The 17,693-nt window shown below is 41.0% G+C and overlaps 1 protein-coding gene across 1 annotated transcript in view; it reads left to right on the top strand.

Annotated features, from left to right (window-relative positions):
- Positions 1–224: 224 nt before the first annotated feature.
- The window catches only part of ipo9 (importin 9), a 35,939-nt gene continuing 18,470 nt past the window's right edge, over positions 225–17,693 (top strand). Inside the window, exons 1-14 of the mRNA XM_008279840.1 lie at positions 225–498; positions 4,073–4,134; positions 4,310–4,396; positions 7,533–7,734; positions 8,470–8,558; positions 8,941–9,027; positions 9,571–9,690; positions 9,945–10,045; positions 10,442–10,500; positions 10,598–10,749; positions 10,867–10,965; positions 15,979–16,085; positions 16,252–16,391; positions 16,807–16,969. Coding sequence (XP_008278062.1) covers positions 339–498; positions 4,073–4,134; positions 4,310–4,396; positions 7,533–7,734; positions 8,470–8,558; positions 8,941–9,027; positions 9,571–9,690; positions 9,945–10,045; positions 10,442–10,500; positions 10,598–10,749; positions 10,867–10,965; positions 15,979–16,085; positions 16,252–16,391; positions 16,807–16,969 — 1,628 coding nt within the window. The 5' untranslated portion in view covers positions 225–338. The remainder of the gene's footprint in view (positions 499–4,072; positions 4,135–4,309; positions 4,397–7,532; positions 7,735–8,469; positions 8,559–8,940; positions 9,028–9,570; positions 9,691–9,944; positions 10,046–10,441; positions 10,501–10,597; positions 10,750–10,866; positions 10,966–15,978; positions 16,086–16,251; positions 16,392–16,806; positions 16,970–17,693) is intronic.

Raw genomic sequence — 17,693 nt, 5'->3', positions numbered from 1 at the left:
GAATGTTTTGTCTTCTCTGTATATGGTCTTTATACATTTTCAAAACTTAATTTTTGGCCTCCATAGTGGTCAGGTAATATTTGGGTGGTTTACCGCCGCTCCGAAAGAGGGAGCCAGAGTCTAAAAACAAACACACATTAAAAGGAGAAAAAAAAAACACGTGGCCCGAACCGGACGACACAATGTGCTTCCTCTCGCAGAAACCCCTCCTCCCCGTTTCCATGCATTGGCGCGCTTCGCCTGTGTGGCCGCGGCTCTCTGCTCCTCCCCGGGTGCTGCTGCTGCTGCTGCTGCTGCCGGACTCACTGTAGCGGGCTGCGAGTGAAAACACAGCAGGCATGAGTGCGGCGGGTCACGCTCGGCCCGGTTCGGTCGCCGGCCCCGTCCAGCAGGGACTGAAGGAGGCTCTGATCGAGACGCTGACGGCCATCCTGTCCCCGGTTCAAGAAGTGCGCGCCGCCGCGGAGGAGCAGATCAAAGTGCTGGAAGTGACAGAGGGTGAGTGCTGGCCCGGTTCTGAACGCAGCTCTGAGGGGGTAACGGAGGCTCGCTGACCGGTGCTGTCACTGATTCACGCCGTGGGCCCTGTGCGCAGACCCGCAGCATGCCGACTGCTGCTTCTTTCTGAGCTAACTTTGACTGTGTTGACGAAGCTAACAGGAATAGTGTTAGCAGGGGGTTGTGTTGGCTCTCTGTAGCTAACATTAGGCAGTATTTCCACAAGTTAATGGTGACAAAAGTTGCTCTGAAAGCACACAGAATGCGCAGTTCTAACCCGGTGAGGCGTTCAGGTGCTGTCGCTGCCTTGCTCAAAGTGTCGCAACTAACAAGTGTCATCATAAGCTAGCTAAGTAAGTTGCATTAAGCACATGGGAAATGCGCTGAGCCCGGCCGGCCTCCAAAGCAGCAGCAGTAGCAGCACGGGGGACTCCGGTTTGTTCTTCTGCTTAAAGTTTAAAAGAAAAAAAAAAGTTGAGTATTTTTATCGTTTGTGTGAAAATTCAAGCTAATATTTCCTGAAATGTTAGCTGCGTTCACTTCTGGTCTCGAGCGCATTGGAATTCAATAACGTCACCTGGCAACGACAAAAAAAAATTATGGCAACAGATCTCGACCGTTACTAACTACGTCGTCAAAAGTGTAAGTTCGATGTCAAACAGCGCAAAAGTAACGTCACTCTTTAACCCACTTGGGTTAATTTATTCTGTCGTTGCTATGGCAACGATCGAACGCCTAAATGACAGATTTTCCCGCGACGACGTCTCCCAGAGGGGGGCTTCTCCTGAGAATCCCGCCCAAAGAGCTGCCAGCTTGCTGCATCCTCAGGACCATCAGGACTCAGACAAAGAGCAGCCTCCCTCTCCATCCTCTGAGGGGCTTGTTTGAATATTGAGGGAGGGAAATCTAAGTATCAAACACTTAATTTACAGCATTCTGGTGTTTAAAAAAAAATCACTTTGATTTAACATGTGCAAGAGACATGGCAATCACTCACCCAACGCATGTATTAAAACAAAACAAACATCATCATTCCTGGCAGTTGTAATAACTGTCCACTGTAACACTGCATTATAACAATACTAAGTACAAAATACTGTAGCAAAGATGATTAATAATGGCAATAGCAATGATCATAGGAGTAGTAATAAAAACTGAAACAAAAAGGAAGGAGTTAAATTGATTAACAGAAAAATAGATTTAAAAGGGGTTGGAGTGTCACCCGATCATACATTATAATCATAGAGATTTAAGAGACAGATGACAAAATTGGAGTAACTGCAGCAACACGAATAGAGGAGGTGGAGGTAAATTGTTTCTGGTGGAGTAGGTGGACGGTGAGAGTTCCACTTTAAAAGTATTATGAGTGTCACTACAGGCGTTCCAAAAGCAAGGGCACCCTTACAAAGACTTAAGAGTTTTGTGTTTGTTGGAAAACTAGTCGACATGGGTTGATCACTGAGCCCAATACTGCTGAAAGAGAGTTAAAGATAAATGTCCAAAAAACAAGCCAGTTTGACAAAGCAAGGACTTATGATGCAGTGAGGCTGGTGCCTGCTATATCCATCACATGTAGGGTCTATGTCTGGATTCATTCTGCAGGTTTTTTTTTTTTTTAAGGAGCAATTTCTGTCTTCTCCTACGTGATTCTACGTTGAAAATTCAGACACCAGGTAGCAAATTAATTAAAATATGATGCAGCAATGCTTGCAGGCATTTGGTGTTGCCTTTAAATATTTATTGTCCTGTACATCAACTTTTCTCGTTTAATATTATGCTTGCTGAGTTGACATGCGTATGTGCTGGATGTACTTGACTGTACTATTTTGTGTCGTTTGTTTGTGTAAGCAACCTCTTTAAATGTGCATGTGGCATCTATTTACATCAATGACAAATTAATATATAAAACAATGGACTTTCAGCAAGATTTCTGCTAATGTTCCAAACAAACAAAAAAAAAATGAAGTTGGCTTTATCCAGCATTTAAATTTCATTTCTGAAAGTTAATGCAAATTGAGGTATTTTTGTTGTCTCTCTATGTAATACCTCATTTGCATATAAAATAGAAAAATCAGAAAACTTGTTATACAAAAAAATCTGTCTTATTGCAGCTGCACACTCTTATCCGATGCGCTCCTTTCGAAATAATGTGTCAAGAATTAAAGGGAAAGATATAAGTGAAGTAGTTGGATGTGCTTCAGATTTGTCGATGTTAAATTAAAAAATAAAAACAGATAAAAGCTGAATGAAGGCATCTGCAAGCTGTGAAAATGTTGTTAAGTCCTTCTCCGGTCACTGATTTAACCCCTAAAAACTCTTCTCTGTGTACCAAAATTTAAAGTTTAATTTTTTTTTTTTTTCATGACAGTAAACCCTTCTTGCCTTGAATTTGCTTTGATGTAACTCTACACCGTTGTTTCTTCTCAACTCACCTACCGCTCTGCTCAAACACTGTAAAACGACTCCACACAGCTATGGCACTGAGGGATGATTTTACTCATGACATGTCTGTTCGTATATATAGAAAACACAATGAGGATATCTTATCAAGGTAAATAGCTTCATTTTCACCAGAAGGGTCTATTAATTATATATTTAAGAGCCTGAAATGGTCTTAAATGCAGAGTGATGCAGTGCGTACAGTTCACTTTTAGTCTTAGATTGTGTGATTTGTTGGCATCTTCCCTTAAGAAACTAATGCACTCAAGCTCTCTGTCTTTTGGTTAGCAAATTAACAGTTTACACAAATTGTTGTATTTTCTGTGTCAGAATTGGTTTATTTTTTGACTCCTATATATAGTTGATTAGCTTTGCAGCCACCTGCTAACATATCCACTGGTAAAAAAAAATGATGTTTGGGGTAAATAACTCTCATAACAATCATCTGTTTTTTTTTTTTTTTGTTTGTTTTTTTTTTAATAAAGAGCTAAAATGGGGCAGATGGATACAGTACCCAGAGGCTGTAGCTTATAGTCCACCAGACTTTCCATTGTCTCTCCTGCAATCCTCATGCTGCTGGTGAAAGGCTAATTGTGCACGCTGTCTGTTGGCTGTAGCGCAGCGTCGCAGCAAGGCTGACCCTTTCCGCTGGCCCCTCTCTAAGGCTGCCGCTCTGCAGGATTGTCAGCACTAACATTGTCTTCTGTCGCCTGATGTCACTCTTAGTAAAACCCAGTGAGAGAGGCAGGACTGAGGTTGATGCTGATCCTGAATTATGTGTTTATCTCTGCATGCAGGCTACGCCAGGTTCAAGCCGGTGTGTCTGTTAGCTTTGTGTAATGTTTTAGCCTTGAACCAGGTTACGCCATTGTCGTCACTTATTTTGGTACCCAGGCTCATGATGAAATACCTGGTCAAGTCTGTAGTTGGAAAGGGATGTTTGGCAGCAGTTATGTGAATGGACAATACACACTGAAGAGATTTTTTGTTTTGTTTTTTCTGCTCCTTGTCACATTGACTTCAGTTCAGTGTCGTAGGTCATGTTTTCAGTCTGCTCTTGCTCTATTCTGTATGTTCTAAGCAGTCTAATTTTGTGGTAATAATTTATTCTTCCCTTTTTGCTAAAATGTTGTAGAGTTTGGCGTCCACCTGGCAGAGCTCACGGTTGACCCTCAGGGAGCACTTGCTATCCGTCAGGTGAGGAGAAAATAAACAAAGCAGACTTTAGTTTGGAGCCTGGATGTCCAGCCCACACACATTCAGGTCTTCAACCATTTCCCTAATGTTAAATATCATGACCTGCTCATGCTTGTTTCTCTATTTGTGTTACCCATGTGCAGCTTAATAAATATCCTGTTGTGTCTGTTTGCAGTTGGCATCAGTCATCTTGAAGCAGTATGTGGAGACTCATTGGTGTTCCCAGTCAGAGAAATTCAGGCCTCCTGAAACTACAGATCAGGTAAACCAGTCTTCACTTTGGATACAGTCCAGTGTTTCCTCTACATTCATTTAGCAGTGGCGGCCCGCCATTCCTAAATCCTAGCCGCTGCTCCTTCAAATTTTTATGTATTTATTTATTTTTAATTGTTGTTGCAAATATACCACCGCCGCATGTTGCCACCTTCACAGCAGAGTCCTACACTGGGTCAGGTACTCACAGGTACTAAGGTAAACGACAGATAACTATCTTGCTCAGTCTGTACTCTTTGGGAGGTTATTACGACGTTATTTAGTCGCGGAGAGTGACGTCACATCCAGCACCAGGCTCCAGGTCAGAGTCAGAGGAGGGTCGTCTTGGAGAATAGTGCAGCGACTTACCGGAGGAAAGGTAAACTTATTAGCTTAAGATAACTCGAAAGAGATTTTACAAGTTAAATAGACATTCGCAAAAATATTGATGGCTGATCTAACGTTACGTAACATATCGGTAGCTTAAGTTAATTGGGCCTGGTGCCAACTCAGTGTTGCTAACGTGAGTAAAGTAACTGAAAGCATTAAGCTAACATCTACACGCCATGACGGAACTGCTGACTGCATCTTTAGATGAGCGTCTTCAAATATTTCTCTAAGAAGAGAAAGATACCTGATGAAGATGACGCTAGTCAGGAATCATCAGCCTTTTACTGACTCATATGATGATGGTCAGGTAGAAAATAGTGTTCACACTGTGATCTATGGTGGCCCAGAAGTGTCACAACAAAACAAAAGCCACAACACAACACAATAAGCCACAACGCTACAAAATTAGCCGCAACACTACAAAATTAGCCGTAACACTACAAAATAAGCCACAACACAACACAACACAACACAACGGCTGCAACGGAAGTAGTTTTTTTTAACCCGGAAATTATACTCTGAAGTGCGCAACCACACGAAGTGGGCAGAAGCCGGAGATTGTTTGAAACAACTCGAAAGTAAGTAAAATACTGATGGCAAATAGTGTCCATTCATCTCGGTATGCGCTATTAAAGCGGTTGTTAACTTTGATTTACAAATAGAGAATCATTGCTTGTTTGATTTGTTAATGCGGACACTTCCGTTGCAGCCGTTGTGTTGTGTTGCGGCTTATTTTGTAGTGTTGTGGTTAATTTGGTAGTGTTGTGGTTAATTTTGTAGTGTTGCGGCTCACAACACAATAAGCCACAACGCTCAGATGTGATGTAAGTGTAAATGATCTAACATTAATGTTTAATGTATAAGACCAGTAACCATCGGACAGGGAGGAGCAGTGGAACAAAGTGAAGGAGAGCAGAGTGGAGGAGCAGGAGAGTGATGAGAATAGAGGAGAAGAACCTAAAAGGGAGCTCAGGCTATTAGGATGGGACCCTACATGGGTTGAAAGAAACAGTCTGTTCCACTCAAGGCTCTACCACACTGATAATGGTTAATGTCCATGAAGCTTTTTTTCCTTTCTTAATTTTTTTTTTTGCAAAATACACATGTCAATATTTCTGTTAAATCAAAAATAATGAATAAATTCAGTGTATTTCCATTGTAAGAGCAATGATCAATAATGCCAATGTACTCTGTCCTAATAGGAATGTTCTGAATCAGAGAATTTCCCTACAACAGAGCTTTTCTATAAAAAAAACCCCCAGAAAAGTTAATTGTTCCGAGCCTGGGTGCACACTTTGCCACTGATTCTACAGCCCCATCAAGAAATTATAATTTATTGTTTTTATTTTTATTGAATTTTTAATTTTATAGTTTTATTTATTTATTTTATTTTTTACATTAGGCCTTTAAAAAGCCATTTTTAACTGGCCATTTAATAAAAAGGTTGTAAAAGTAAAATCTGTAGTCAAATGTCATTTGTTTACACTGCCACGGCTCCGGAGAGCCTGCCCCTGCTGCTGAAAAAGATCCTAGAGGAAACACTGCAGTCCCTTCAAAAAGTATTCAGACCCCTACATCTTATGCACACTCTATTGTGTTGTAGATTGTGGATTGAGTGATTGATTGATTGATTGATTGATTGATGATTGGTTTAAATCCACTTGAAACATTTTGAATTAATTAAAATATTGTGTCAAAAGGCACATAATTGTCTAAGTGTCCACAGTTAGTTCATACGTCATGTGAGGACAAATATGAGCCTTGAAGTCCGAGGAGGTCTCTGTAGATCCCTGTCGGTCTTTGGTAAAATCATGGTGAAGCGTACATCAAGGCAAGCGTATGAAAAATTTGAGTGCTTACAGGAGCACAGTGGCCTAAATGACTGTAAAAGAAACGAAAAAGGGTCTTGTCAGGCAAGAGATCAAAAGCCCAACAGTCTCTAACAGAGCTTCAGAAGTCCTGTGCAGAGGTGGGAGAACATGCTAGAAGGACAAGAATCTCAGCAGCACTTTGCCAGTCAGGCCCATATGATAGACAAAAACCACTTTGAGAGAAAGTTGAATATTGGCCTGTTTGGAGTTTGTTGAACTGCATATAAAGGACCCAGAGAGAACAAGGAAAAAACTCATACTGTAAGCACTATGTTTAGTGAACTCCAGGCAATGTTCATCACCTGCGAATATCATTCTGACAGTGAAGCATTGTGGTGGCAACATTATGGTATCTAGGTGCTTCTGGGCAGCACTGTCTGTCAACAGGACATCAGTGGACAGACCTGAAGATGACTGTTAGCAGAAACTTTCCATCAAACCTGGGGAAGCTTGACAGGATCTGTATTCTCAGGCTAAATGGAACTGATTGCTCAAATCCAGAAGTCCAAAACCTGTAGAAGACTTGAAGTTTTAACTGCTGCCATGCAGCTCATACAACTTGGCAATTAGGAGTCAGAATCCTGAAATGAGACATTCAGTTTTAGATTTTTACTGAACTTCTAAAACATATTTTCCCTGTGTCATTACAGTGTATTTAATGCAGACTGTAAAGGAAAAAATGTTTTATCCATTTTAAATTATGACTACAGCACACATTGTGTAAAAAAATTAAGAGATGTGAACACTGTCTGAAGCAACTGTACATTTCTCTTTTCTCAGAGGGGCAGAGATTTAATCTGTCCAAAGTATTCTTGCACACAATGTTAAATTGACCTCTGAGGGACAGAAGCCAGATGTTGTCAAATTCCTGTTGTCCTCCTCCAGGCTAAAGCTGCCATCAGGGAGCTGCTGCCAAGTGGTTTGCGGGAGTCCATCAGCAAAGTCCGCTCCAGTGTCGCGTACGCCGTATCGGCCATTGCCCACTGGGACTGGCCTGAGGCGTGGCCGCAGCTCTTCACCCTCCTGATGGAGATGCTGGTCAGCGGAGATGTCAATGCTGTGCATGGGGCCATGAGGGTCCTTACTGGTATGTAATAAGATATTTACAGTAATTCTTTTAGCAATATTGTCAGGAATTTTACACTTGCTGGGGCTGAAACGATTCTTTGAGTAATTCAATTTATTCAATTACTAAAATGCCTCAGGCAAAATTCTCTGCCTCGAGGCTTCGTTAAAGCCACTGTATACTATTCGATATGTGCAAGCTACAGTGAGGCTGTCCGCCCATGTTCTGCCCGGACAGTTATTTCTGTTGCACAGTGCGCTCATTTCCACTTTTGATGCTGTAACGCGCATGCCAAGCGCAGAATGCAAAATGCAGATGGAAACAGAAAGAGACAGAAACAGTGAGCGGCTGGGGGAGCAAAATAACCTGCGGAGAAAACAATGTATTATATTAAATTAAGCTAAAGTAATATAATGAAATGAAATTAAAAAATTGTATCCGATTGCCCAATTAATTGCCAGAGTAATCGATAGAGTACTCGATTATTAAGATAATCAGTAGCTGCAGCCCTAATTTGAATTCTTAAATGCTCAGCACAGTGTTATGTCATAGAAGAGAAATCTGTTAAATGCTGATCATTTTATTATAATCAGTATTTGAGCAGCCTAAAAACAGTGTTGCTATTATTACAGGTGTGCTAACAGCTCGGTGACCTGCTTTACAAATCCCCTTGAAAAATAACATGTTAAAAGATGTTTTTCTACTATCTTTAAATGTTTGTTGTTGTTTTTTTCCATCACAAATTGTTGTGTCCAGAGTTTACCCGAGAAGTGACAGACACCCAGATGCCGCTGGTGGCTCCAGTCATCTTACCCGAGATGTATAAGATCTTCACCATGGCCGAGGTACTGCTCCAGCTCTCATCTCTGCTAAACAGCAAGCACAGTACAGTACATTGTGGCACAATGCAACGTTTCACAGCTTTGAAGAAGTGATGATGCCTATTGTGCAGAGGCCTTGTGAAGAGGTTTGCCATCTGCGTTTTCTCCCTCGGTCCAAAAACACTGCTTCGTCTCACAAACAAGCAGCATTCAGTTGCAGCATGAAGCCAGTTTTCATCTCAGTTTGAATAGTCAATTAAACAGTCATGAAAAACCATCAGTAGTTAAATGTTTTTGCACATTCCATGCATAAAAATGAGTAAATTGGAAACTATTTTGTGCAAAATTATTCTGCGCTGCCTGTCGTGAAAATTGTAACCACCTCCTTGGTGTTTAACTGTTGCAGGTTTACAGTATTCGTACTCGCTCCAGAGCAGTGGAGATATTCACCACCTGTGCCAATTTAATCTGTGCAATTGAAGAGCTTGAAAAGGTGAGACATGGGATGGTTGTCTTTCACATATTGCATTTATAACTATAGGCTTATTTTGAATTAACTATATAATAGAAGATTATTACGTTTCATGAGACCTCTTTTGCTGCAGACAATATAAAAAGAGTTTTTATAATACGTTCCCATGTTACAAGGGTTTTTCCTTCATAGCGGAATTTTTTGCATCCCCTCAAAAAGGTTTTAGCAGCACTAAATGATAAGAATTGAGAATAAAAACAGCAATTCACATTTTTTAACTAGTTTTGTTAGATGGGGTTTCATTGACTAAAGCTTAATAGACATTGTTATTCAGATGGTGAGAAATAACAGGAAAATGCATAGATTTCTCTCAAATAAGGAAACAAAAAAAGTCAACCTCAGGGGCATATTCTGATACAAGGAAAAGCCCCGGCTCTGTTGCTTACTTCACTATCACATTTATATTTTTGCAAAGTAGGAAGAAGCAGCGCTGAGTTACATGTCACTACTGAAGTGTTACACTGTTGATTTTAAATTAATAACTGTGCAATAATCTGTTTGTAGGGTGCAGCCAAAGCATTGATCTTCCCTGTGGTGCAGCAGTTCACAGAGGCGTTTGTGCAGGCCCTGCAGATGCCTGATGGTGCCTCGTCTGATAGCGGCCTAAAGATGGAAGTCCTCAAGGTGAAGAGGCCAAAGAGTCACTGAACAGTTGCTTAGCATGACCTTCAGATGTCAGAGTTTAATTGTGGAGGACAGAGCTAGAATAAGTTTGCACTTGCAGACTTTGTCACAGATTATGGCATTTTAGTAAAGACTAGCAGCATCCAGTAGATGTCAGTCATATTTATTCACTTGAGAGAAAAAAATGAATTTTCATTTGCATAGTAGCTACAACTAAAGCTTTAAATCTGTGTTTCTTCGTGTTCCTTTCACAGGCAGTAACAGCTTTGGTAAAGAACTTCCCCAAACCCATGGTGTCCTCCATGCAGCAGATATTGCCCATTGTATGGAATACTCTGACTGAAAGTGCAGCTTTATATCCTTGACAATGCCAGCTGTGTGTTAGCTAGGTCCTTGCTGGGATAATCACTGCTGTCCATGTGTCACAAAGAACGTTTTTGATTTCTTTTCAGGCATTTTGCAGTCAGTTGTTGGACACTTACTGTTTTAGCTTGCGGTCTCCTTTTTCTACAGAACAGCTTCTCTAATCTAGCTCATTCTGTTGTATGGAAGTCACCTGCTTACTCAGCAACATCGAAACACTCAGAGAACAGCAGTGTTTCAATGGATTGTAGAAAGTAGATTACAGTGAACAGAAGAAGAGGCCTCAGACAGGAGCAGTTTGTACAGAGGAAGATGTGTTAACAAAACAAGAAAAGTGAAAGATACAAAGGCTGTTTTTTAGCACATTATTCCATAACCAGATGTTCACTTATGTAAGAACAGAAGTCAACTACACAGAGGAGGTGGATGATCCAGTAGACTCAGATGGTAAGCAGGATTTTTACTCTCACTGTTTGGCATCAGTGATCATGTGCTGCATTTATTTGTCCTCTGCTAATGTTTCTTTATTTATTTATTTTTGCAGGTGAGGTTTTGGGCTTTGAGAATCTGGTGTTCAGCATCTTTGAGTTTGTCCATACGCTGCTGGAGAACAACAAGTTCAAGAGCACAGTTAAGAAAGCGCTGCCCGAACTCATCTACTACATCATTCTGTACATGCAGATCACTGAGGACCAGGTGAGAAGTTACTGAATGGCATCATCTTAGAAAGAGCTGTGCATAGGTGGGAGCTAACATAATATATACATTTATGGTGACACGCTGGCCTTGTTGTTTCCTTTGTTGGTTCGTTAGATCAAAGTGTGGACGGCTAATCCTCAGCAGTTTGTAGAGGACGAGGATGACGACACCTTCTCCTACTCTGTCAGGATCTCTGCTCAGGACCTTCTGCTGGTGAGATCAAGACACAGGTCTGGGAACTCACAACAGAGCTGAATAAATATACAAGATGTAATATTTAAAGCGTCATGGCACAGGTGAAATAATATGTGAGTAGGTCGAGGAGATTTAGTTATCAGCTACTAACCGACCACAACATTCACTGAATGCCTTGATTGCCAAAAACAAGAAGACTGACAAGTTTAACTAGTTCTCTCTTCACAAAGAAATAGTGTGAAACAATGCACTCATCATGAGAGAATATAGTGATGCTGCACCTCAAACTAAACAACAGAACCTGGGCTACAAGAATATATAAGCCATTTTTACATGCACCAAACACAACTCAAAAACCAACTAAATGAATTATCAAATATGGAAATCGATATAGCGCCACCAAGTCAACCCACTTGCCACATTTCTGGCTCCAGCGCTTTGGTACTTTATGCTAAAAGCTCAAACAACCCCTCAAACAAAAGCAGATAGTCCCAAATTCCAAATATGTCCATCAAAGCTCTCTATAATCAAAGCATCCGCAAGAAATAACTCAAAGGACAGCAAAAACCGAAACTGCTTCATCAAACTGTAGTTGTAAAATGTCTCTTACCTTAGCCGTTTCTCCATGAAAAGTTTATTTTATCGGTAAATCCACACCGGAATCAGTTAGTATTACTTCCTGTGTTACACTGAAATCATTCTGGGCGTGTTTTGGAGGCTCCGTTAGCAGAAGGGAGCTACCAAGTGCGCACGAGCTGAGCAAGCGGCTCGTCTGCCAGATGGTGTTCTGCTGATTCTGATTGGCTAAAGGTGCTGTCAATCTCATTTTGGTGGCTATTGCTATATTCTATTGGCTCTCACAATTCGAAGGCGATGTCAGTCACCGAAATCGACCAATCCATGACAGAGATACAGCCCTATGTCACAACAGGAGCTTCACAGCAGTCTGATCAATAACATGTACAGGATGCATAACACAGACAGCAGTCGGGTTGGATTTAAAAAAAAAATAAACTAAAATATTGCTGTATTTGCATGTATTGAACACCATTAGTGAAATACAGACCCTTTCCAAAAAAATTAGAATAACATGGAAAACTTGTTTAATTTCTGTAATTCCATTCAAAAAGTTAGCTTTCATAGATTATAGATTCAAGGCCCACAATTTAAACTATTTCAAGTATTTATTTGTTTATTTTTACATAATTTGGGCTTCCAGCTCATAAAACCCACGAAAACAGGAATTCAAAAAATTTGAATTCTGTGAAGAAATCACCATGTACCTCTCAGTTTTTGCAGGAAAAAAAAGAAAGAAATTAGGATCATATCAAATCAATCAAAATATTTTAAAACGATATGTCAATCTTCAATAACTGATTGGGAATCCCTTTGCCTTAATCACTACCTCGATGCGCCGTGGCATTGAGGCAATCAGCCTGTGGCATTGCCTGGGAGTTATGGAAGCCCAGATTTCCTTGATGCTTGCAGTCAGCTCTTCTTTGTTTTTGGGTCTGGTGCCCCTCATTTTCCTCTTGATAATACCCCATAGGTTCTCAATGGGGTTTAGGTCCGGCGAGTTGGCTGGCCAGTCAAACACTGTTTTGGTGCTTCTGGGCAGGGGCCAGGTCCTGCTGGAAGATGAAATCTGCATCTCCATACAGATCCTCAGCAGAAGGAATCATGAAGTCCTTTAAAACATTCTGGTAGACTGTTGCGGTGACCTTGGATTTAAGAAAGCGGAGTTTTCCAACACCTGCACCGAACATTGCACCCCAAATCATAACTGACTGGATTTTTCACACTGGACCTCAAGCAGCTTGGGTTCTGTTCCTCACCCGTCTTCCTGAAAGGCACACTTTACTTTCATCGGAAAAGAGGACCTTGGACCACTGGCCAACACTCCAGTCCTTCTTCTCCTTGGCCCAGTTGAGACGCTTCCTACGTTGGTTCAGGCTCAGAAGTGGCTTGACCCGAGGAACCCGACTGTTGTAGCCCATCTCCCAGATGTGTGTGAATGTGGTGGTTTTTGAAGCTGTGACTCCTGTCTCATTCCACTATTTCTGGATCTCTGCCAGATTCTTGAACCTTCTCTGTTTGATAATCCGCTGAAGCCCACGGTCATCTCTTTTGCTGGTGCATCTTCTCCTGCCACATTTTGCCCTTCTACTAGACTTTCCATTGATGTGCTTGGACACAGCACTCTGAACAGCCAGCCTCCTTAGCTATGAACTTTTGTGGCTTACCCATCCTATGGAGGATATCAGTGATGGTCTTCTGGCCAGTTGTCAAGTCTGCAGTCTTCCCCATATTGAACCGAACTGAGACAACTGAACCAAACTGAAGCAATTTAATGACACCTGGGGAAACCTGAGCAGGTGCTTTGAGTTTAGTAGATTAGTGTGTGACACTCAGTTTAAAACATTAATGCCCTGCAAAATTTGGGCTGATTTCTTCACAGTATTCCATTTTTTTAAATTCCTGTTTTTGTGGGTTTTATGAGCTGGAAGCCCACATTATGTAAAAATAAACAAATAAATCCTTGAAATCATTTAAATTGTGTGCCCTGAATCTGTAATCTCAAAAACTTTAACTTTTTGAATGGAATTATGGAAATAAATAAACTTTTCCATGATATTCTAATTTTTTGGAAAGGATCTGTACAAGTAAAATATATAGTTAGTAAGTTTGCATGTTCTCCCCCTGCAGCGTGGGTTCTCTCCGGGTTCTCTGGCTTCCTCCCACAAGTCCAAAAACATGTTGAGGTTAATTGGTGATTCTAAATTGTCCGTAGGTGTGAATGCGAGTGTGCTTGGTTGTCTGTCTCTAACTGTAGCCCTGCGATAGACTGGTGATCTGTCCAGGGTGTCCCCTGCCTTCGCCCAAAGTCAGCTGGGATAGGCTCCAGCACCCCCGCGACCCTAGTGAGGATTAAGCGGTGTATAGATAATGGATGGGTGGATATATAGTTAGTACATAAGAAAATTTAGATGGTCGCAAGTGTGCCAAAATGTCAAACTGTCTGTACTCAAAACTTTGTAATTTTGTTCTGCTTCACTTTATGAGAGTCAACCTTTGCAGAGAGAATGTTCACATATTTTGCTATGATTTGGGAGAGGTTTAGAGCTGCAGCTGAATCATTGCAAAGAGATAATTATCCTGAATTATAATATATATATTATATTATTAAATTAATTATCCCTTTGTTTTTTTTTTTTTTTTTTTTTTTTTTTTTTTTTTTTTTTTTTTTTTTTTTTTTTTAGGCGAACCTGAATTTTTAAAATTTGTGTGTGTGCCATCTACATTTACTTTTAACCAGTAATATATATATACTGATATTTACACATCTGAACAAATCTTACAAGTGTTCCTTTTTATCATGACACAAGAATTATTCAAATAGACCTTGTGGTTGCAGAGATAAACTGTTTTTACTATGGGTATGTAACTTTCGAGCAAAAGCCTGAAAAATAGCTCAGGGCTTAACAGGTTAAACACTGTTTAATGGGGTGCCCCTACAGTTCGCCTGGTTGAGTGGGCAACCCATGAACAGGGGCTGTACTTCCACGACGCAGCGGTCGTGAGTTCGACTCCCGCTCGCAACAGTTTGCTGCAGGTCTCTTCTCATTCTTCTCCCCCCTTTCCTATCTCACTCTCTCACTGTCCTAACTAATAAAGGCAAAAACGCCAGAAAAAATAATCTTGAAAAAAAAAAAGAAAAAAAAAACACTGTTTAATGTACAGCTATGTGGACCACTAACTTGTTAGCTCCTGCAGGTTACATTTAAAATGTCTTTCCTGTCACTTCCTGCTTTGGCAACACCGTGGAAATACATTTCATCTGCAAAGTTCAGTTTGATTGTAGCATAGCTAGGGCTGTCACAAAAATTCATTGTTCTGCAAGTAATTATAAATAACGATTTAATTGCCCTTTATGTTTACTTTATGCCACTATTACTTTTAGAGTCATAGTGATGACAAGTTTTGGATGTAGTTCCAACAAATTCCATAATTTATTAGTAATTAGCCTCTCCTATTGGCTTAAAACCACAATGTGACCACAGTGGTGCTGCAGCATTTGGCTTGCAACTAAATCCATGTTTCTATGTGAATCAGTCAAATTGAGATTGATTGTATATTTAAATTTAAGCACCTGATAACAGAAGAAGGCAGCACAAATGGTGGAAAACAACATGGAAATAGTGATTTATCCAGCTGTTTACATACAAGTGAATGTAAATGACTCCAATGATTATGCAAATGGCCACAGTCAGCTCAAATAATTGCCATCAGGCGAGTATGTAAGAATCGTTACAGGACTAACTGTAACTGTGACAAAAGCCCAAACTAGAACTCGCCTCTTGATTTTTGTGTAATTTGGCTCAAACTGAACTGTTTTCTTTTATTAAGTGAATGTATAGTTGAGTGAGTTTTTATTTATTTATTTTTTAAAAATCTTTTCATAAAATGCCCTGTAGCTCAAACTGTTGTTTTCTTCCCTAAAAACTGAGTTTGTGTCAGTGCACTGTTATATTTGCATTAGGTGCTTTACAAACCATTAAGCAATCAACCAGATCTCTTTTGTTGTCTCATGAGTAATTGCATTTTGTACATTAGTGCAGGCAGAATATTTTTTTTTATAATTAGCTCTCCACTTTGAAAGAGCTGAAGGAAACTGTGACTGTTTCAGCTTTTCTTGCAGAGGATGGGAGGATGTTCATGTCTACTGGGAAGCTGTATTTACACTTTAGACCTGGAGCAATCTTCCTGTCCTCCCATCATTTCTCCTACACACACAGCCTCCACAAACACTGAAGGCAGCTGTTAAACAAAGCTGCCGTATTACAGGACGGTTGCTTACTATTGACTGTTTCTATGCAGTGGTATATATAGGAAGCACAAGCACCACAGTCACATTACAAAAAAAAGTTTTTTGTAGTTTGAGAGCGTAGCTTGCACATCAGCTCACTTTTCAGCCTGTGGTCCACTTGGAGAGTGTGTGTAGTGATGGTAACCTTTGACCTGTGGTTGCAGGCTGTTGCTGCAGAATTTCAGAATGAGAGCGCAGCAGCGCTGGCAGCAGCCGCGACTAGACACCTCCAGGAGGCAGAGCAGGCCAAAAACAGCGGCAATGAGCACTGGTGAGGAGAGACTGCATGTTAAAGTATACTCACTCTGTGTTCTGGCTCAGTGGATTTTCACACACTTCCTTTTCTTTGCTTTCTGTTTGTCACACCCCGAATGATACTGTACATGTAATGAAGGCGAGACAAGAAAATCCTAAATGTCTGATGTGTTTTTAACCAGGTGGAAGATCCATGAGGCCTGTATGTTGGCACTCGGCTCAGTCAAGACCATCATCACAGAGAATGTGAAGAACGGTCGTATCCAGTTTGACATGCATGGTTTTCTGGCCAGTGTCATCCTGGCTGATCTCAACCTGGCCGGTGAGGCTTGAACTGACCCAAATATATGGTAGTAATCAAGTCAGTAGAAGAACACAGGCGCAAAACTCCAGATGATTGAAGACACAAGGACCTGTACAAAAAACTAACAGGATTTAACCTTCAGCATTAATCTAAATGTTTAAAACCTGTAACTTTAGCTGTATCTCTCCTCTTTCATTATCTAACAAAGACTTTAAATTCCTCCAAATCATTTAAAAGACAGAAAGAATTGTCATTTTGAGTTGCTGTAGCAAAGGTTTTTGTTGTCTAAAAAACACTAACTGTACCTAAGTAGCCTGTGAGGTGTTTTTGCAAATCCACAATGTCTGTTAACTCAGAAGAAAGCAAAAAACAGACTGTAAAATAGTATTAAATGATTATCTATATATTCTTGTTTTGGTTTTCTCTGTACCAGCGGCGTCTCCATTCCTCCTCGGCCGAGCTCTGTGGGCGGCCAGTCGCTTCACAGCAGCCATGTCTCCTGAGCTCATCCAACAGTTCCTCCAGGCAACCGTCAGCGGCCTCCACGACAGCCAGCCACCCTCCGTCCGCATCTCCGCGGTCAGGGCCATCTGGGGGTGAGTTAACTGCGTTTTTTAATTGTTACTGTGTTACCACCCAAAAACAAAACCTTTGTGTTACTTTTGTGATTTAATCTAGAGGCTGGAGTCTGTGATGGCATCAAACCAACTGGATTTTCATTGAAAAGCAAAAACCAGGAGCAACAGAAATTCGGAATCTTCAAAAAATATTTGAAATTGGACAGATTGAATAAGGCAGAACAGGGCACACACTGTAAGGCAGTAGTTTGACATTTCAGGGAAGACTTGGAGATTGATAGCTCGCTCACATACAGTGTGTACAGTAAATGTGACGGCAGCGCCAGCAGACAGCTAGTTTAGCTGAGCACAAAGACTGAAAACGGCAGGAAACGGCTTCCTTGGTTCTGTCCAAAGGTAACAAATGTTTCTGCTGGCACCTCTGTACCTTTACTTTAGGGGTCTTCCTGTCACCAAGGCAACCAGTTGTGACGACAGAAGGTTCCTGTTGTCTGGATAAAAACATAAACTGGCACATAACGGCTCGCGAAACTTCAGCTTGTTTTTTGTATACTTAAACATATTCAATACAAAGTGTTATTTACTGAGCCCCACAGGAGCCAGTTGCCAGATTTTCTTATTTTTGCACAGAGATCTTTATGCTACGGGCTGCAAGGTGGCGCAGTTGGTAGCACTGTTGCCTCGCAGCAAGAAGGCTGCCGGTTCGCGTCCCGGTGGGGGCACCGGAATCTTTCTGCGTGGA

This window comes from Stegastes partitus, unplaced genomic scaffold (genome assembly GCF_000690725.1).
Source record: "Stegastes partitus isolate 25-593 unplaced genomic scaffold, Stegastes_partitus-1.0.2 Scaffold171, whole genome shotgun sequence".
In the NCBI taxonomy this organism is placed as follows: domain Eukaryota; kingdom Metazoa; phylum Chordata; class Actinopteri; family Pomacentridae; genus Stegastes; species Stegastes partitus.
The sequence above is the reverse complement of the archived record's forward strand: the minus strand, read 5'-3'. Positions and strand labels throughout refer to the sequence as shown.